Source organism: Nannobrachium achirus (genome assembly GCF_963921795.1).
Source record: "Nannobrachium achirus genome assembly, chromosome: 22".
Lineage (NCBI taxonomy): Eukaryota > Metazoa > Chordata > Actinopteri > Myctophiformes > Myctophidae > Nannobrachium > Nannobrachium achirus.
The window spans coordinates 28,356,438-28,378,508 of NC_137829.1; the positions used below are offsets into that span (position 1 = coordinate 28,356,438).

A 22,071-nucleotide genomic window follows, 5' to 3' on the forward strand; every position below is an offset into this window, starting at 1 on the left:
GCATGTAGCTTTAGAGCACATTCATGCTCCCCAGTATGAACTGTCATATGAACCCTGCCCATTTTGGTGACCCACGACTTTTCCTCTAGGGTCAACTTTACACAATTATACCTATATATATTTATGTGTGTGTATATAGGCCTATACACATAGCATGAGGAAGCATAAGCGAAACGTGTGAGACCATGATAACAGTCACTATAGTTTTTAAACCACTTTTTTTAATCAGAATGTTCATAAATAGTTTAACTATACACATCATTTTACACATACAATGCCAAAGCAAGTGCTGTAATTGACCATTTCAGCAACTTTGTTGCTCTCTAGGGATAGAGATGGCAAACACACCCATGGCTCATGTCTCTGTTTAGATACAGTGCAAAACCGATTAAATGCATCTGTTATTTTTGCCAGTCTAAAAGTAAAGGTTTTAAGCATCCAAGATACAAAAGAAAGGGTATAAAACATAAAGATTTAACATATGCAACAAATTGGCAAAAAAAAAAAAAAAAAACATACATGAGGACCACATGGAAGAATTTTTATGTGAACATTTGACCGGTGAAGAGCAACAAATTTGGACTGCCATAAAAAGGGAAAATCTGTTAAACCTGAGAACCCTGTACAGGCCATTAAAGATATCTACTGTACATTTCAGAGAAAAGGCTTTAAACAGAGGAATTACATATTGTGCAGCGTGTTGTCTTTTTTATCCTTCCATTTCCATTAAGGGAATCTAAACATCGGAGTGTTAGCCCCCTATTGCCCATTAGCTACCTGGGCTGATGAACAGCCCTCAGTGCCTCTATTAGCCTGGCTCGAGTGTCCTTGTCTGAGCACTCCACATGATTCACCCTGCCAGCTCTCCCGCCCTCGCTTAGTGTAAAAAACTCTTTATACTCAGAACATTGTTATGTTACGAGAAAGGCATTTGTAATCTAAAACCATCCCTTGTCCGAAGTGGATGTCTCCCTACATAAAAGCAACCCACTGCTAATACGCATTACATTTTTTTAAACTCAAAACAAGCTGATCAAAATCGGAAAACAAAAGGAGAAACCTTGATTTCCGGGTCTGTTAAGGACTACACAATGTAGAACTGAACCTCAACAACGTGCTTGTAGCTATTCACCATATTCACACGACTGCCATTTTGCTGTGACGTCAGACCCGTTGAGGTGCGCCCGCACCGCCCCGCCCAACCCCCAAGTATAATGTACAAGCAAAACGGCTGCATTGCGAATATGGCATTTCTGCCGGGGAGTCTTTGGCCTTAATGTGGGACGTTGCTGCATCATAGTGCCCAGTCCAGGTAGTGGGACAAGCACAGTCCTCTGGTCATCCCCCTCCCACACACACATCACACACTCGGCTCTTGGCTTCATGGGCAAGGCTGGAGTCACAGCAACACTACTACTCTGTGATCCAGGGGGAGTCCTCCACAGTCACAACACCATTCCTGGAGGCTACTTATTCACAGACAGCAGCAGGTTAATCTGAAAAAGAAGCAGGAAAAGCATAATGATGCTCACTATGTTTAGCAACCATGTCTGATGTTCCTGTGCGGAAACCAGTCACAGGACTTTGCAATCCGACAACCAATTTTTGTGTATTTTTAAACCCGCTACAGATGCCCGGGTATGTGCTGCCAGTACAGCTCACCTGTTCCATAGAGGGACATGCAATGATTTGAAGGTCTTCTCCGCTGTATTCCTCCTGAAGCAAGGCATGCAGTCTCTGGAATACCTGCTGGATGTTATTCTGTGGAAAAAGGCATCCTATTACTGAATGCTGGGAGGAAAAGAATACCATATTTCTGGCCTAGGTCCCTTCACTATCTTGTTTCCATGTCAACCGCTGTATTTTATTTCCCCTCGCTTTCAGCTCCACTTATCCAGGCACATGATGAACAGTGCACGGAGAGCACAAAGATTCCACTATTAGTGGAAATATCAACTGAAAATGTGTAGCTAATTACAAACGAGTGGTGTTCTGGCCGTGGAGGTATGCATGAGATATTCTTAGCCTTAACAATGCCTTGTGAGACACGGACTCAGGCAGCCCCTTGTCTTTCTGCCACCCACCCGGACAGGCTTGAAAAGAATGAACTCTGTGTCTCTGTTCGCCAGGTACAAGGACATGCTCTGTAAAGTGGCTGGCAGCTTGCTCTTCATCACCCGGTAGGTAGCCATCACTATATCGTTGATCTTTGCTAAAAGGAGAATAGAAACACACGGGGGGGACAGGGGGGAATATTAGTGGCATGCCTTATAGTAGAAGCTTTAGAGTTTGATAAATTATGATGCCATTGGCATTTCCTCAGACAAATCTCACCTGGCTGTGCCCAAGGTTGCTGGGAGAGATTGTATGAGGGACCTCCTTGGATCGCCATGGTTTTGAGAGCTGCCACCTGAAGGCAGACAAAGCCATAGTAAATCTGAGGGATCCGACGAATGGAAGTGACTAATTATGCCCGTTTCAAAACAAGCATTTCTATGCCACTTACGCTAGAGTACTGTGGTACATTTAAATAAAAGCACAGCAGTAGTTAGTTACACTGTTAGGCAGAGATAAAAGACCCATCATGAGTCGCTGAATTGCATAATGACTGAATAGAAAAACGACTCAGATGGGTTTAATTATTTTAACTTTTTCTTTTGACAAAAAAAACCAAGGTGACCTTCTGTGATGTGTGAATAAGCAAAGTTCTTTTTTTCTCCCCTTCTTTTTAAAGAAATGAAGGTCAGGATGTGCAGTCTATGCCTGTGGCACAGTCTGCCTTTGCTCCATCTAACAGTTACCTTGGTAAGAAACTCCTCAAGGTTCCCCACAAAGATCTGAGTCTGCTGCTGGATGAACTGCTCACAGCTGAACTTGAGGTGGCGGTCCACATCCTTCTTAGAGTCAATGTAGTGCTCCTTTATCTCTGGCGTTCCCTGGGGGGCCAAAGAGAAGAAATGTCTTTACTATCATCACTTGCCATTTCCCAAGGCAGAGCTCTATTAAAGTATATGAAGTGTATGATACTGTATGCTTCACACTCACACACCAAACAAACAAAAAAGGAAATTCTACCTCTAAGAGGAATTCAAGTATGGCATTGTGACTGTTAAGTCGGAAGAATTTGGGAACAGCCTTCGGGTTCAGGATTTTGAAGGCGGCATCTGAACAGAGAGCACACAAAGATTAGATCAGACTGGATGCAGAATATGACTGCCCTCTAGTGTCGGAAAGTAAACATGACCTTGACTGAGATGAGCTCACATTGGATGGTGGGGGTGTGGGGCGTGTGGGGGAGGCAACAGGAGGAGCATGTCTGCCCTCCCAGCCAAACGTTAATGTACATTACGGCGTTAGATTACACTGTAATTTCCACTTTGGTTGTTGCCATTGGTGCATGTGATGGGCACAAGTACCTTAATGAGCACTGAGGACATAATGTAATGACTGGCTTTATGGAGCTGAGCCACCCCCCACCCCCCTCCCCTTTTAATTATCTCACCTCGTGTTTTCTTCAGGTCCAGGGAGATTTCTTTGATGGCGAAATCGGTGTGGAAGGGGGCAATCTGTTCGCGCATTATCAGCAGGTGTTTGATCAGGAACAGTTGCCCGTCTATTTGTGTCTACAGAGGATGAAACCACACTGTTAGATCCACCGCGGGCAGCAGCTAACCACAGAAGGCCATGTGCCGGCTGACTGAGGCACAGCGAGTAGATAAAGAGCACGGGGCCTTGAGAGAACGACGATAGGCATAATAATTGTTGATTAACAAAAGGGGAATGTTACAGCGACAACAGGCATTTGGCAACAATTATTGCTCAGAGAAGAGGCATAAATGTTAGGAAAACAACTGCATTGGCACAGGGCGGAGTCTCCTCCAATCAGACTGATGCTGCTGAGCTGGGAATGAAAGGTGAGGTTGACACGGGCCAGTTACCACTCACAATGACAGCGGGTGTGAAGGTGAGAAGCAAATATAAATAAAGTATGGTCCGCTCTGCTGATCACATGGCACAGCTTGACAGAGCACCATTAAGCCTGATTTATTCTTTGCTGCATGCTGGCATCGAAAATAGAAGATCTACAATGCGTCACATCTGCTATTAAATATTTCTTTTTGCATGCAACAAAATATGAATTAAGCGTCAAGAATTTCATAAGTTGACAGCACGGCTGTTTCAATTATGGACCACTAGCCTTAAAAGATTGTAAGCAAAATGAAAAAGCATGCTTTATGAAACAGATTGGATATTGTTTCGTACATCAACAGAGTGGGGCACTTGAAATGTTTTTCAAAAGAAATCATCTTTTTAATAATAAAACAATGTGAGATAAAAACCTTGTTTTTAAGGATGATATCGGAGGCTTTAAGCAGGGACTGGATGCAGGCAGATAAGGCTTCTTGAGATAAACCTTGAAAGACTGCCCTCTGGAAGAAGAAAAAAAAAAACATTGCAAAGAAATTCAGAGACAAGAATTATATTATATATACGGCACCCTACATAACGCAATTGTGACTAATGTATATTCCATACCAACAGACATTATGCAAATGTGGCAAGCAATGACTCACATCTATACACCTGTAGAGCTTGGACAGACAAACCAGTGTTCTTCTGACTGTAGGGTACCACATGCCATGCAGGTCAGCAGGAGAAACAGATGTCTGCAGGCGTGATGCCTCTACTGTCCCTGTGTTCACAGTACACACAAATGGAGAGAGAGAGCCACAAAGCACATGTCAAGAATGCATCCGACAATCTTAGGGGGGGGGAGAAACATGACCAGACCATGGCAGCCATAATACAATATGCTCTATTGCACAGCAGTCATGTTGCAAAGAAATTGGGCCTCTTCCCAACTTCCTTCACAGGTGTTACCAGTGACACTAATGACAGCTCTGTTCCATTTAGTGTAGACAGTAGTTCTCAAACCTTTTAATTTCTAGGGCCCCCATAAACCTGAGAGTGTATATTTGGTTCCATTTGTACACTCTCAGAGTTACGCGCCCGTAAGGGGCCATTTGGAACATCCTCAAGGAACCCTGAGGGCCCCTGGACCACACTTTGAGAACCACTGGTGTAGCAGAGCGTTTTCAGTGACGCCAACGTGCACAATGCCAGCACCCTGACTCTGTTTGACCAGAATGGAACAGAGCCTTCATTAGTAACATCGGTAACACCTGTGAATTAAGGAAGAGGCCTGTTCTGGCTAGTGGAGAACACTGACCGGCATTACTGTTTCTCCTGGAACCCGAATCTTCGAGCTGCACATCAGAAAATGAAGACTCTTGTGACAATAGCTTCAGCTGCTCCTCCTTTAAGCTCTGAGCGATTCTCTGTTCCAACATGGGGAGAAAAAGATAAGGAAAAGAGGGGGAGGGGGATGTTAAAACTAAAAGTGTGTTTCCTCCCGTTTGTTTAAAGCAATTAACCAATTTTACAGTTTTCAGCTTCTATATGAAATCAATGCACTTCATTCTGTTTTTCTTTTTTTTTATAATTACCAAATTAATTAGTTGCAAGGACATTTTTTTTCTCACACAATTTGAAAACTATACTTTCATAACAGGCAGTGCCTCGTGTGAAAACAGCTTTGGCAAATAACCAGCCCTCCTGCTTGAGCTCAATTAATTAAATTACGTTACGCAATGCTGGTTTATTAGAAGCCAGATGTGCTTACATCACCACAACTTAATTTAATTAATTCACCCCTCATACAAAGCCCGGTGACTTGGCTCTTAGTCTTAGTCTCTAGGCTTTCCACAAAAAAAAAAAAATTGAAATGCAAAAACATTATTAAAGTTATCCATTTCATAACTTGTCCGACAGTGAACAAACATACTGTATTTAGCATAATATGAACATTCTGTCTCCGGTGACTTAAGTCTTGTACAGCAGAGGTTCTCAACTTTTTCAGGCTGCGACCCCCAAAATAATCATATTTGAACAGGGGAACCCCCCACCCAGACGAGCACTAAGAGTTGAGACATCACATTTTGTACAGTATATCACGGTTCAATTGTGAAAATAGCAGATCTACAACGCCTCGCAACGCGAGGCGTTGTGAGCATGTAGATCTGCTATTTTCACAATTTCTGCCTCTAATATTTCACAATTTGGCCAATGCTTAATTTGTCATTTTAGGGGTATTAAAAAGTCCTTAAATTGTCACTTGTGCGCAGATGCCCCCTATACACTTAAACTTTATGTTGGTCTGTTTACTGATGAGAGAGAAAACGATGTTGCACATTAAGTTAATCATCTGCAGACCCCCCAAAATAATCGAACCACAGGTAGAGAACCACTGTTGTACAGGTATGCGTATAGCCCAGTATAGAGAATGTGTGACTCACCTCCATCATCTCCAGTTTCTCTGGGTAGGCCAGGTCCCCTGGAGCAGGGTTGTAGCCGGTGATATCTGTCTGAATGTAAATGTGAGTCCTGTACACCAGTCTCTCCTGGACATCCTCCAGCATCTGCTTCACCACCGACTCAAAGGCCCTTAGCTGACCAGCTACACAAACACACACACAAACACACAGACACACACACACACACACAGATAGATCAACCACTTGCCCAAGTGGGTGTCATTACAAAGACTGCAGATAGTTCGATTTCTATCCAAACTGGTGTCGTTTACCCAAAATGTACAAATAGCCCGTCTGTACTTTGATATTTTTCCAGTTTAAGCTCTTGTTTAAATTCTACATACAGTAGAGTTCACTTTGCCACTTTTGCATGAACTGGTCTTTCAGCCTCAGCTCAACAGCTAGGCTTGATTTATACTGCGCATGGGTGCACCAGAAAGGGTGTCACGCACCATAAATAGCCAGTCAACAAGCTCACAACGCGCCACAGCATGATAAGTTGTGAACTTGTAGATCTGCTAGTCTGCTATGAATCAGGCATTGATTGCTGGTGGTGTTACACATTTTGTGCGAGCCAGAGATAAAAGGAACCACAAGTCATCGAGTATCTGCTTAACCTGCAAGACCCATGGCAGAGGTTGATGCCTGTGGATCAATATATGTTACTGTTTAGAAGGATCTTGGATTCAGGTCAAAGTGATGTGAATCAGCAGGTATACGTCGTACAATGCAAATTGTGCTCATTGAATGCCAACATTAAACTTTGACTTTGGTAGTTCACTGCCACACTCTTTTACTGTATGTATTTCGTATCTTTTAAAGTGGTCGCGGCGTGTCCATCGTGCACGATGGTGCACGATCCACGATGACAAAAGACCGCACTGGAATCCATCATACTGTTCCATCTATCTATCTATACATACATTTTGACTAAGGCCTGGTATACGCCCATGTTATGCCTCCTAGCCTATGGGACCCAAAATGGCAGATGCAAACACCCGCGCGCGTCCCTGCAAATGCATGGAAGGAAATGGACCCGTACAGACAGTTTTGACGGGCGTGCATATTTGCATCGAGCGTCAGCTACGAGCTAGAATGAGGGCAACCGAAGTCCTAGTTGTTTAATTACAATGGAGATGCACAGATAAATGGCCGTTTTACAGCAAAATGTAACATGAGAGCCAATGGATGTCCGGTTTAAACCTGTTTCCACAAACCGGTGCGGTACTTTTAGAGCAAATCGGCACCAGCGTAATTTTTGATTAAATGAAATGAAATAAATATCTCGGGGAAACTCGGGCATGGCAATCAATGAGTTGTTTAAGCATTGTGTCAGTGCCACAAAGCAACACAATAAAAGCAGCAGCAATACATTTCCGTCACAACCCTACACAGTACCTGTTCTTGCCCAACACAGACATCCATAACCGGGACATTATATGCTATGACACTTCTCTGTGTCAGTCCAGCAATCAAAGACATGTTCCATTTGCCGAAAGAAGTGTCTAGTAAACATTCTAAGTAGTGAGGGTTGTCAGAAGATGATAAACACTGTAGACAAAAGATATAAGATCCCTTCATGCAGCTCTTTCTCTGGTATTGCCTGTGGTGCAAAAGACTATGACTAAAGCTAAATCAGAATTTGCTGTCAAAGTCAACAATGCTTTGTTATAACTTATATCATATGCATAATGGAGAGGGGAATACAGTGGTATCTCTCAGAGTACAGTAGTTCACAACCACAACTGACCCGTGTCAAGAAAAATGCCGACACATAGTTTCGTACACTAGGTCTATATAAGTACAATGTGAAAGTGAAGGCAGCTCTCTGTAATATTGTAATTCAAGAGCAATAAAATGGTTTTGTTGCCCAAAATGGCCCAAAGATCATGATAAATAATCCTGATCTCAATGTTGAGTAAAACAATCTTGACTATTAACTCATTTAGTGCCACCCCTTTCACCACTAGAGGGCGCCCAGTGGCCAGAGAAAATCCCATAGAGATATGCTGGTATATGCAGAAGCCCTGCAACCATGACTTGCCTGAACACTTTCCTTTGTGCATGACTGCATGTACAGGAAGAGGATGAAGTTAGCTTGAAGTTAGCTATTGGCTACCAAGCATTTTAGAAGCCTTATTTTCGTCAACTTAGCCATGATTAAACCTTGCACACCTCATGCATGGGAAAAAAACAGAGAAGAATGAGCTCTGAAAAATCCAATGCAATCCAGAGTGGATTTGTGCAGTTTGTTCACAGCTTTCAAACAAAAAAATCCGATTGGAAATCCGTTCAGGCATTCTTGAGATAATCGCCCTTATGTTTTACATGTAATGTAAACAAAAATGGCTGCCCTGTATGTTAGATGGGGTTGTATGGGGGTGGAACATGCAAAATCGCGATTGAAATCATGTTCACCAGATTTGATGGGGTCCAAAAAAAAAAAAAAAAAATTCAAAAAAATTTTTTTCAAAAAAAAAAAAAAAAATTTTTTTTTTTTTTTTTTTTTTTTTTTTATATCCCGAACTTGTTCGGGATAGGCACCCTGTGATACGATCATATATCCCGAACTAATTCGGGATAGGCACTCAATGAGTTAAGCCCCAAAAACTCCAGTGGGGCTCTTCCTGGACCCATAAATATGGATGTGTTCTTGGCGAGTGTGACAGCCAGGTTCGACAAGCTTTAAGAATGACAAAGATAATGGAAACGAGAAGAAAATAAACAGACGGCCCACCATTGTTGTGTACGTGGTCTTCCAGCATCTCGTTCTTGAGGATGCCACAGAGCTCTGAGAGCGTCTCCAGGTGGATGACATGGATGATTAGTGGCCGGAGGACGTCGTACAGGGACAAACACAACTTCTCAAGCAGCTCACTGTCAGGGACAAAGACATTACTTTGATGGAATGCCTTTCCTTTACAAGGCAAAGAAGCAAAGAATCTGTGTCATTTGTGACACAGATGCTGTGTGTTAACTACTGATTAGGAAGGATTTTTTTAATCGACCTCAGGTCTTAATGGGTTAAATAAATAATGGTGTATATGGGGATACGCTTGTCATCTTTTAAAAAGTTATAAAAAAACTACTGAGACTCTTATTTGTACATTGACAGATAAAACGTCGGTAACGCATTCACAGTACAAAGTGCACACTGAAATGCAAGTGAGCCCAGCCTCCTAAACAAACATGTAGTTCTTGTACGTATATGCTCGCAGCCAGAACAATGGTTCACTGTGCATTTAGATCGAGCGCGGTTTCACTCACTCTAGCTTGGACGTGGGTTTAGAGAAGAACTCGTTGTACAGCTGGTGCTCATCCTGGCAGACGTGAACCATGAAGGCACAGCCACTGCGCACCTGTAGGAACACACAGAAATCACGGACCTTGCAGCACTGCAAAACATACTATGGACGGGTCCATGAAAAGCAGTGGTGGAAAGAGTACTCACATGTTTTACTTAAGTAAAAGTATCAATACTGCAATGTAGAAATACTCTGTTCCAAGTAAAAGGCCTGTGTTCAAAATGTTACTTGAGTAAAAGTACAAAAGTATTATCATAAAAATATATCTAATCTAAGTACCAGAAGTAAAAGTACTGAAATGTTTGAAAATAGCCGATCAACAAGCTCACAATGCGCTGCGATGCGACGCGTTGTGAGCTTGTAGATCGGCTATTTTCAAATAGCCTATGTATAAATAGGGCTGAAGTGGTTAATGTATGTTTTATAATATAATAATTAATATCTGCAAAGTAACGAGTAACTAAAGTTTTCAAATAAATGTAGTGGAGTAAAAGTACAATATTTTCCTCAAATATGTAGTGGAGTAGAAGTATAAATTGGTAATACTACAGTGAAGTGAAAGTACCAAAAATTTTACAAATTGTAAATACTGTACTTGAGTAAATGTACTTAGTTACTTTACACCACTGTTTGACTGAAGTGAAACTAAATAGAGATGGATAGAGGGACTGGGGCTATATAACACCATAAACCTTCCTCTTGACTGTTTATGGTGAATACCAGAACGCTCGCCTCAAAACAGTCGCCCCGGGCACCATTCCGGCGAACTCTGAGCGGTTTCTACCTGGTATTCCTAAACGTAACCTCAGTAAACTATGTCTACACCTAACATTATTCCTAAACGTAACCTCAGTAAACTATGCCTAAACCTAACATTATTCCTGAACGTAACCTCATTAAAGTATGCCTAAACCTAACATTATTCCTGAACGTAACCTCATTAAAGTATGCCTAAACCTAACATTATTCCTGAACATAACCTCAGTAAACTATGCCTAAACCATACCCTATTCCTAAACTTAACCTCAGTAAAACTATGCCTTGGTACCCTGAACTTATATCTAACCTCAGTATAACAAATACACAAGAACCACCCCGCCCACCGAGCGGTCGACAAAAAGAATGAGGGCGAGCGTGTTTTGAGGTGAGCAGCATTCTGGTTACCTTTGTGGTGAATAAAATGGAAATGAACGATGGTTGCCTGTGATCTACAGAATAAATACATTTTAAAAATCCATAATGATAATTCAATGGTTTTCTTATCCACTTGAACTGTGACTGTACAACTACCATTGTTGTAAAATGAAGTCTAAAACAGGGTTAAGTGGTTAATCAGACCAATCAATTTAGTCGATCATAAAATTCGATTTGAATTATTCTGTGTCGATTCGATGATATAGTACAAGAGAAAATACACACAAAACCGTGCTTCAATACATTTGGAGAAAACAAAACTCTGTTCCCATGCATAGAAACCAATAGTAGAACTCCTGTCCTAACAATTTTTATCGCAACATGTATCCTATCGCAATATATCGTGACCCAAATATCGTGATACGTAACGTATCGTGAGGTTCCTGCCAATACCCATCCCTATTGTAATTGGTTCTAGATATCACTTTCAATAATATTTCCGTTGAATTGCCCAGCCCTAGCTAGTTGTGTCTCACCAGTGCACAGTGGTCTTTGCTGTTTTGGCCGGTCAGTTCGGTAATGGTGGAGGTGATGCTGGGGCTGAGGAGCTGTTCTCTCTGGTCCAGGTAGCACTGATGGATCTCATCTAGAAGCTGACAGTACCTGGTCATACGAGAGCAGGGAGGAAGTCATTAAATCAGGGGTCTACAACAGGGGGTGCCAAATCTTTGTGTGATAGGATTTTTTTTTTTTACATTAACCACTTGACAAGTATTGACAGTTTAAGTGGTTAAATGTCTGAAATACATGAACCAACGTGATAGTGCTGTCAAACAAGTCTATGAAGCAATCTATGAAAATGTTTAATGTGCAACACAATTTTATACAATATGTAATTTCTCTCTCAGCTAAGGGGGTCCTTGTGCTGAAAAACGTTGAACACCTCTGCATTAAAATCAATCAATAAAGCAAAGGCATTTTAGAATGCACAGTTCGCAATACTTACTCTGGGATCTTCTCAGCCCGCTGCTCTATCTGTTCAATGAGTGACTGCAAGAAACACATTATGGATGCATGTTGTTTTAATTCATGGTTTGATCATTCATCACAATGCTCGAAAGGCATCTACAGTATGCCATATATTAACAATAACGTTATATACTCACTCTAACTTTGGGTGCAGCAGCTCGAAACTTGACATAGTATAACGTGAAGGCATTGTCTGCATTTGCCAAGCCCAATGGATCCTGGAAAATATCAGAGACGTGAGTGATAATGCATGATGAGGTGTCCCGATATAGGAAGATATTGGACAAGGTGGCAGTGAAGAACTCTGTAGAAGACGTTATTATTTTCTTATGTCGGGACAACTTGTCATGTGTTTTGGATTAAACATATGGTGTATGGATCATGTTGATTTACAAAGGCTAAAGCACATTTTCTTACCCTTTTAGATAACTGGCTGGTGAGGTTCTGCATAGTGTTCACAATGTGGCTCTTTATGAAATGCATAGCTTTGGAAAGACATTGTTTAAACTTGACCATATAAACGGGATAGTCCTTGAAGTTTGGCTGCAATTAATAGTAATAAACAACAGAATATTAGTTACAATACATAATACATTACAGTCCATGTTACATTTATAATCCTAGTTATACATTTTTGTTTTAAATGTATAATTGAAAACCTAACTAGAAAGATATAGTGGAAAAGGAGTAATGGCTTAAGTCATGTTTTTGGAGCTGTAACCATTGTTATGCCTAATTTGATCAAATGTGTCAATTCCAGTCATGATCACCAAAAAAATCACACCCGTGTGAACTGAGCGGTGGTCGTGGAGGCTGCGCAACAGCAAAACAAATATATATATATTGTGTGTGTGTGTGTGTGTGTGTGTGTGTGTGTGTGTGTGTGTGTGGGTGGGTGGGTGTCTGGCCTGGCCTGAACAACAGCGCCCCTCCCTTAACATGTGTGGTCACAAAAGGTACTACATACAGGCTACATACACCATAAAAGACAGACACGCATACAGACAGACAGACAGACAGACCCACACACACGGCCACGTATAGGAGCGTTGTGACCACCGCTCAAAAACAAAAAAAAATCACACCCGTGTGAAGTGGAGCTGTATGTGTGTGTGTGTGTGTGTGTGTGTGTGTGTGTGTGTGTGTGTAGATCATGTGTACCGATTTTTGTGACATTTGAAGAAAATATGTAGGAAAAGGAGCAAAAAGTGTGTTTTGGAGAAAATTCAAGATGGCGGAAAATCTATCCTGGCGCAAATGGGCGTGGCCTATATGGGGAGATGCGTCTTGACCCAAGGAATCCAGGGAAAAAAGAATTTTAATTTTTCGATCTACGGTTCAAGAGTTACGGGGCAAAACGTAAAGTGGGCCGTTATAGCGCCACCATGAGGCCGAGTGATGTAATTATTTTTCGATTCATTCTTAAAATCATTATGAATCTCCTCTCCGAGGTTTGAAACTGTAGCTCCTATGGTTTACGAGAGAAAAATACTTGAAAGTGATTTCTTGCATTGTCCCATTATAAGTCAATGGGGACAATTAAGCGTCGTTTTTTGCCGATTACGTCGGCATGGTAAGGCGGATCGGAACGAAAGGTAATAGAACACCATTCCCGGCCGAGCCGCACATTTTGATGTATATATTGCGCGAGTGGCGTAAATGGTGCGGCACTAGTTACGCGCCGAAGTCAGGCTACATACACACAGACACACAGACAGACACACACACAGACCCACACAGCCATGTATAGGGAGCTGCACACAGCTCCAATAAGGGTAATGTATTTGTATTGTGAGTGCTGCCATCTACAGGTTGAAAGTCACCCTGCTGCATAACTAATGACCCACCTAAAATGAAAGTAATTGGCAGTGATAGTGACAGTGACAGTGGGTGCACATATTTAAGAAGTGCCAGCAACCTCCTGGTCACAATTCAGACAGAACAGCAACAACAGTGTTGCAATAATCAAGTGCATTTAATTAACAGGGTCGGTCACCAATCACCATGTATACAGTCTCAGCAACCCTGTATGGGTTAGGATTCCGATTTCTCGCCTTCAAACACTCAGGGCAACAGAAGTTGTAATCTGTTGAAGTTTCCTAGTGTGTTTGAGGCGCCGAGATTTATAAACAGATTTGGTTCAACTAGGTGCAATGTCAGCCAGCTGGTACATGCACACATTGCACAGTACAGTCAGTACACCCACCCTGGAGCAAGGGTGCCTGTGTCACAAAAGTACTACGGTGTCAGTCACTACAAACTGCATGCCCCGATACCCCCCATTCCATCCACCCAACCTTGGTTGATTTTCACATCTGTGTAGTGGGCGAGAGCGTTCATTACGCTTTAAAAGGAGAAGCCTTTCTAAACATTGTCATCAACATGCTTTACAATTAGCTATTCAAATATGCAAGGATATACAGTGGCCATATTTATTCATCTAAAAGTGTGGGCTGAGATTTACTTTTCAATAAAGCAGTGTATTCTCCTGTTTTACTGAAGCTACTGGTTCTTAGAATCTTGATCAAATAAATGCATTATTTTGCAGACTATAAAACATTTTTTTTCCCAGATTTCTTTCAGCCTTACAGATTACTTACATTGGAAGAAACATATTCTATGCAGTCATCCAACTTCGACAGCATCGGTATAAAACCTTCACTATTTACAGATAAAGTGGGTGAATTCAATTTCTGCAAAGAAAGAGAAAAAATGAAAATGAATTATTCTTATTATTTCTGTTCTGATCTGAAACTGAATTATGGTCCTGTTCTCATCTTTCACCGTCTAGACATCATTCCATATGTGATTGCAAAACAACAAAAAAAAATGTAAATGACACTTAACCCATATTATAATTTAACTTTTCTTTTACGGAATGGGTTCCCAGATTGCCCCTGATAGAACTTGGCTGTATTTTCTCTGAATTAACATTACTTTAACCTCTCCAAAATATAAATGAGAAAGTACTGCATGTGGTATCATATCACAAAGTTATCTGCTAAGATACAGACATGATATGAAATGGAATTCATAAATAAATGTTCAGCATACCGTGTTTATGGTTTCCAACTCATTAAAGTATGAAAGTTTCTGCTGTATACTCTCTGCCAGATCAACAAGCTCCGACTGTAAAAAGAGAAAATAATATTATTATATTAATAATGTTATTTTAACTAATCTGTACGGTAATAATTGGTCCTCACTAATGCTAGTGCTCATGATAATATGGTACAATGTTTTACTACGTGGTCTGTGACTCTTGGGCTGTGGACGTTCAGAAACCTGCCTACCAGTGACATCATCGTTAGACAGGTTTTTTTTTTTTTTTTTTTTACACCACGATTTTGTAACCCATTCTTCACCCAGTGCCAATTGCCTAAGCTGTAATCCTGGGCGCTACCTTCCCTCTGCTAACCTGGGGAGGGCCATGAACTGAGCTGATGCTTCCTTCAGTACACGAGGAGTGAGCAAGCCGCTTCTTTTCACCTGACAAGGGGGAGTTTCCCTGGTAGCGCTTGGTAGGAATTTATTCCAACCAGTTCCTTTCCCCTCCCTCTATAAAACTATTTATGCAAATGTTTTTGCGTTGATTTAAAAAAAAAGAAAAGAAAACCTGCTTCTCGATTCATGTACATGAGAAAGATCAAGTCAGTTATTATTAGTTCTAAATATTGGTTTTGATATATTTTTCAATTATTTGCCCAGCCCTAATTACTATATATCTGACAAAATATGTATCTGCCGACAGGGCAGAATGCTACTTACCTGCTCTTTCAGCAGTTGCTCACAGGCCTCATGTAAAGTGCCCGTCTTATTGGATACGAACAGGTACTGCTTCTGAAGGGAGTCCAGGTGCTCTAGTGCTGCGTTGACGTCTTTCAGAATAGCATCACATTGCTCCTGGTAGCAATTTAGGTTCTCTCGGGTTTCCCTAGAAAGGAGACGCTCACATTTAAGCTCATTAGCCTACCAATTGGTGCATGTTAATCGCTGGTTTTAATATAACCCGATTTACAGTAGGGATGGGATGATATGAACATTTCATATCACGTTATTGTGACAAAAGAAATGGCGATTTACGATATTATCGCGATAATAAAAATCCATTATCCTGGGGCGGAACATTTGCCAAAAAATAGCTGATCTACAAGCTCACAACACGTTTTTGGCAAAGCCATTAATAGAGTGGAGAAAAAAAAGACTATCAAGTACATAAATTATAAGTACCTTTTACCAGTTATAGAGGGTTTAAATGGTACCGGATATGCAGCTCGGCAATAAAAGGTGAATTGATCCCAGTGCATGACGGAGGACGATATGACGATAAATTTAATCTCCACAATACGATTATCGTGAGTGTTTTTTATCACGATAATATCGTTTATCGTCCCATCCCTAATTTACAGTTTTGAAATTAGACCTAGAAAGGCCATTTAACTAACGAGGGCTAACAAGGGCACCTGTATTTCGCTCCTTCGTCCTGATCCATTTTGGACTGTAGCTTGGCAAACCAAGAGAAAAACTGCGAAAACAAATAGGTTTAAAAGGATGTGCATAAATATGGCTTAACGGCTATACTGTATGTATGTCTCTGCAACATGGCTGTAATAGGTAGGTAGGTAGTACAGTGTAATTCACCTGTTGTGCAGTTTCTATCCTGTCGTTCTCCATATCGAGTATCTGGAAGCCTTTGAGCAGGACGTCTTCTGTTGAGGCTGGCACAGTCGTTGTGAACGGGGACTGTAACGAACGCGACGAAAGGCTACACAAGTCCTCAATGGGCAACTGAAAAACAAAGTGATGGCGAGAGGATTATTACTTTTTTAGCTTTCATTTACAGCAGGGGTCTTCAACAGGGCCCAGGGGGTCCGGGACCCTAACGTCCATATTCTGAGAACTTTCGCCAAAAATAGCAGATCTACAAGCTCACAATGCCTCGCAGAAGAACTTTAGTTTAGATCGGGAAAAGAGCAGACTAAGTTCAAGTTTATTAAGTATTGACGGTTCAAATGGTTAATGGTTAAATATCTGAAAACACAAATTGACATGAATCCAAAATATACTGATGATTGTGCTGTCAAACGATGATACTATATGGAATCTATGATAGGGTTGTGAGGGTTCCTGCTTCATCTCTCCCAAATAAGGGCTCCTTGGCCTGAAGACCCCTGATTTACAGCGGTGGGTGGGTGGGTGGGTGTGTGTGTGTGTGGATGGCTTGACGTGGCCGGGTGTTGTGCTGTGTCTGTCTCAAAATTAAAGCAAACTTGCTTTTGCTGAGGGCAAAGCCAAAGACACTACTAGCCAGATTTAGTACTTACCAGTGGTGTAAAGTAACCGAGTACTGTATCAATTTTCTGTACTACTTACTACATCTCAGAGAGAGGCAAATATTGTACTTTTACTCCACTAAAATGATTTGACAACTTTAGTTACTAGTTACTTTGTATATTATGATTATCATTAAAACATATGCATTAACCACTTGAAAACACCATTTGAAAAGTAGATCTGCTATTTTCAAAAGATTGTTATACATTTGACAACTTGAAATTCTGCATACTGCGTACTTTTACTTTTGGTGCTTTAAGCACATTTTGATGCCAATACTTACTTACTCAAGTACATTTTGAAATCCAGACGTTTACTTGTAAGGGAATAATTCCACTTTGCAGTATTGATACAGTAAGTACACCATTCGAATACTTTCTCCACCACTGATGATAGCCATGCATGCACCATACAGTTAATAATAATGTATTAACTCCTCCTTAGCAGGTATTAACACTGGAAACCTTGTTAGCTCAGCTAGCTGTGGCTTCGATGGCATCATCTCTCTCTCACCTCTGGAGGAATTGACAGCGTCTCAGCGGCAGATCGCATCTCCAGGACGGAGTCGGCTTGTCTCTCTGTGAGGGGGGCCAGGCCGTCGACGCGGCGGTCCCATAACGAAAGTTTCTCACGCGTTTCATCCGAAACAGAGTGATCTATAGTCGCCATCATCACTTTGGGACAACAAGACACAAGCACCACCAACGTCAGCAGCGAAACAGATACTTCCTGTTCCGGGAAAGTGGGCGGAGTTGGATTTAATAAGCTTATGACGTCTGCTCTGATGTTGACCGGTAGACCGCTGATCCGGTCTGCGTCTGGACCGGATACGGACACGACAAGTGCGTTGGCGTGCATGCACAATCTGCCGGATACAGTAGGCGGGCTCTAGAGCGGATCAGACCACTTATTTTGTGAATGGGAACCAGGATTTCCATGGGTGCTGCGGAAATCCTGGTGACGCGAGGTCTGCGTCTGATGGACTGACATCTCTCAAAAGTATTTATTCTGTACAAAAAAATATAACTGGTCGACTTTAATACTTATTCCAGGAAAATTTTGAGACTAGGGGAAAAGAATAAATAAATAAATGTAAAACTGAGATTGCATGCTATTTACTTAGTTTACCCACTGTCTCTCAGCTCTCTCTGGATACAGGTCAGGTGGGGACATCTGGGCACCTCGATGTAAAATTGTCTATTTTGTCCAAAATGTTAAAAAATAAAATATTTGAAAAATGGTCTTAAATAATAAGCACAGGGGTAGGCAATTTGTGCATTGGCACAGGGGGGCGGGTAATCACTGCCACACAGTCATAATTTGATTAAATATTTTTTGAAAAACTGCAGTAGCCTATATACAAATTACATTCTGCACATAATTCTACATTCATTTCAAACTGATACTCTGACTGGGGAGGGAGTCTGCATGGGAGATTATGTAAATTATATTTCTCTCAGAGTCTAATGATGAGATGAGAAAATATGACTAAAAGAAGAAGCAACACAAATAAAGTTGTTATGTATCAAAATCAGTTGGAAATATTTAATTTTGCTGCAAGAAAAGGAACCCATATGACACTTCATGTCAAAAAGGTTGCCCACCCTTGATGTAAAGTATAGCACGGTACATCATTATCATCAGACTTAATTTTATCCTTCAACTTATTCAATTTCTTGCTTATGCCCCAAAATGACTGGATCTACAAGTTTTGTAGCAATTTGTAGCAATAGTAGAAATGTTAGATATTCTAAAATGGCCTAGACTAGAAGTTGTAGGTGGGTGGACCGATGGTGGATGTTGCCATGTTGGACATCATCACAAACATAACCTATCCGGAATTTTAAAGCGCATTGTTAATCCAATCCACACTAAACTTGGCACAAACACTATTCATGGGTCTGCCATTAGAATTGTCAGGATTTTCTATTTCAGTGAAAATTGTCTAATAATTTGCAGTGGCACCCTGTTGCTCCAATCTGCACCAAACTTGACACAAACACTGTTCAGGCCAGGGCTCTGCCATGACAATTACAGTATATGTCACACCAGGGGCCACACATGGCCCCAGGCCACTTGTTTCCAATCCGCACCAAACTTGCCGCCCACTGCTATGCGCGACCGAGTATTTCCCGGTGAATCTGTGCGCAAAGGTGGGGGGCGATGGGCAAGGAGGGTTGCGAGCTTATGAGAAACAACTAAAATAAGAACGTAAAACCTGGCGAAAACAGTTGCGTGCATTAGCGGAAGATGACGATAAAGGAAATCATTTAATGGAAAACATTAAATTAACTTCTGAAAAGCCTAACACGGCCTTAAAACATGGCAAAAACAGTTGCGTGCATTAGCGCAAGATTAGATGAGGATAAAGGAAATCATTAAATGGAAAACATTAAATTAACTTCTGAAAAGGCTTCACCCACCTCGAGTCTATAGCCTACTAAAAACTAGTGAACCGCGATCTTGCCACACGTGAATAATTGTGGTAAATAATTGTGTGTAAACAATAACACAGACAATATAAATCCTTGTTGTGGGAAGAAAGGATATCATCATGGCCCCAAATAACTTTTAAATATCTTGCAATTGGCGACGAGTCTCTTACTAATTCGGCAAGATTACATTACATAACATAATACATAAAAGCTAAGCTATATAACCTCTCCATCATCAGCAATAGTCAGTGGTTCGTGTCCCCCACACTCCCAAGCCCCCACCGTTGCGCACAGATTCACCGGGAAATACTCGGTCGCCTGCTATGCTGACTCATTGGATTCCAACTAGAACTTGTCCAACGTTTTCTGGATAAAATGTAGGCTGTATAGACAATCATAATAAATAACTAGCCCTTACCCGTTCAAAGATATGAGCTCCAAAATGATGTGCAGTGTGTGGGTTATGGGATGTGCACTGTGCACACAGTATATGAGGGATGGAAAGTAACTTTAACTGGTGCTTGCATGATGTAGGAGCATCAATGTAAGAAACCCGTTTCGTTTAATGGCTACAGAGATACTGTCCCCCCCCCCCCCCCCCAGCCCGCCCGCCCGCCCGCCTGCACACACACACACACTCCCCCCCCCCCCCCCCCCGTGTGTGTGTGTGTGTGTGTGTGTGTGTGTGTGTGTGTGTGTGTGTGGGTTTGTGTGTGATTGTGCATGGCCTGAACAACAGCGCCCCTCCCTTAACATGTGTGGTCACAAAAGGTACTGTAGGCTAAATAGATATAGATACAGCATAAAAATGCTAATATACAGCATACGATTTGTGAAAGTGACAAACGGGCTTCACAGTTATGTCAGGTGTGTTCATATGCTAATGGTGATGCGATTTCAGATCAATTGCTCCAGCCACTGAGGAGAAACGCTGTGACAGACACTCACTCACTCACTCACTCACTCACTCAGACAGACATTCGCAAAATTATAGTATAGACTAGCCCTTACCACCCCCTTACCCGTTCAAAGATATGAGCTCCGAAATGATGTGCAGTGTGTGGGTTATGGGATGTGCACTGTGCACACAGTATATGAGGGATGGAAAGTAACTTTAACTGGTGCTTGCATGCTAATATGTAGGAGCATCAATGTAAGAAAATACCCGTTCCATTTAACGGCTACAGAGATACTGTGTACCGATCTGCATGATTTTTGGACAACATCTGTAACAGGGCCAGAACCCCCCCCCCCCCCCGCCCGCCCGCCTGCACACACATACACACTCCCCCCCGTGTGTGTGTGTGTGTGTGTGTGTGTGTGTGTGGGTTTGTGTGTGCATGTGCATGGCCTGAACAACAGCGCCCCTCCCTTAACATGTGTGGTCACAAAAGGTACTGTAGGCTAAATAGATATAGATACACCATAAAAATGCTAATATACAGCATACGATTTGTGAAAGTGACAAACGGGCTTCACAGTTATGTCAGGTGTGTTCATATGCTAATGGTGATGCGATTTCAGATCAATTGCTCCAGCCACTGAGGAGAAACGCTGTGACAGACACTCACTCACTCACTCACTCACTCACTCACTCACTCACTCACTCAGACAGACATTCGCAAAATTTTAGTATAGATGTAGGCCTAATTAAAAGTAAAAAAATAAATAAAGAAAAAACAGCACCACCAGGTGGAGCTCTGGAATCTACATTTAATCACGTGGGAAATTACATTTACATAATATTCAAATTTCAAACGTTTTATTTATGAGCACATGACTTTTCTGTATCCTACTCTGGAAGTGTTTACTTTTTTTTTTTTACTTGTGCTCTTCGCCCCCAAAGGGGCATAAGGCATCAATAATGTTCCGGTCTTTGGTAACCAGTTGTGCCTGCCTCCCCCCATGAGAGACCAGTGGCGTACCCAGAAATGAGGGTCAGGGTAGGCGAAATGCCAGCTGAAATGCATCCATCTCTAGCAACTCTGGAAGTGCAGGTGGTGATAAAGATGCATTCCTGAAATTAAAGGTAGTGGACTTTAGGAGTAGAAGCAAATGGGTCACATGTTCATCATAGTTGCATAAGTTGAAGTATATTGTAAGTAGCAACCCACTTTTAACTACACGGAAAATACATTAACTCTATGTAGTAGGCCTATGTACACAAAACCCCAGATGTAATGTTAGAGCATTTAGGCCTGGAGCAGTCTCTGAAATATCGCCTCAATTATTCCTTTCTCCGCAGGACATAAGTGCTATGTAGAGTGTTTTACTTTCTTTAGTCACATGTTCATCATTATAAGGTAAACCAGTGAAACCATAATTTACTACAATATTCTTTTGATAACCATGTCTGATCTTTTGGAACAACATGCTTTCTATGTTGTGGTTAATTTGCACAATGTTTACATGTTGTGATGAACCTCTACCATTTTCTTCATAAGGGTACAGAGTGGAATG

At 41.6% G+C, this 22,071-nt stretch overlaps 1 protein-coding gene across 1 annotated transcript; it reads right to left on the reverse strand.

Moving 5' to 3' along the window:
* Nucleotides 1-333: 333 nt before the first annotated feature.
* Nucleotides 334-17,847, reverse strand: cog3 (component of oligomeric golgi complex 3). The gene is made up of 23 exons (XM_080753753.1): nucleotides 17,690-17,847; nucleotides 16,484-16,630; nucleotides 16,306-16,367; nucleotides 15,611-15,776; nucleotides 14,897-14,971; nucleotides 14,443-14,535; nucleotides 12,260-12,385; nucleotides 11,980-12,060; nucleotides 11,820-11,863; nucleotides 11,350-11,476; nucleotides 9,642-9,733; nucleotides 9,112-9,251; nucleotides 6,357-6,517; nucleotides 5,231-5,339; nucleotides 4,575-4,693; nucleotides 4,341-4,430; nucleotides 3,503-3,623; nucleotides 3,076-3,164; nucleotides 2,802-2,936; nucleotides 2,335-2,410; nucleotides 2,085-2,212; nucleotides 1,663-1,761; nucleotides 334-1,496 (listed from the first exon to the last, which is right to left on the reverse strand). Exons 1-23 carry the CDS (start codon nucleotides 17,843-17,845, stop codon nucleotides 1,467-1,469), a joined length of 2,466 nt encoding a protein of 821 aa, XP_080609879.1. The 5' UTR covers nucleotides 17,846-17,847; the 3' UTR covers nucleotides 334-1,466.
* Between the last annotated feature and the right edge of the window lie 4,224 nt (nucleotides 17,848-22,071).

Excerpts from the sequence above, each read along its gene's own strand:
- cog3 (XM_080753753.1), bottom strand. The coding sequence starts at position 17,845 with ATGGCGACTATAGATCACTCTGTTTCGGATGAAACGCGTGAGAAACTT. Across the intron at positions 16,368-16,483 it reads GGATAGAAACTGCACAACAG|TTTTTCTCTTGGTTTGCCAA; the intron begins GTGAATTACACT and ends TTGTTTTCGCAG. Across the intron at positions 3,624-4,340 it reads ATATCATCCTTAAAAACAAG|ACACAAATAGACGGGCAACT; the intron begins GTTTTTATCTCA and ends CATCCTCTGTAG.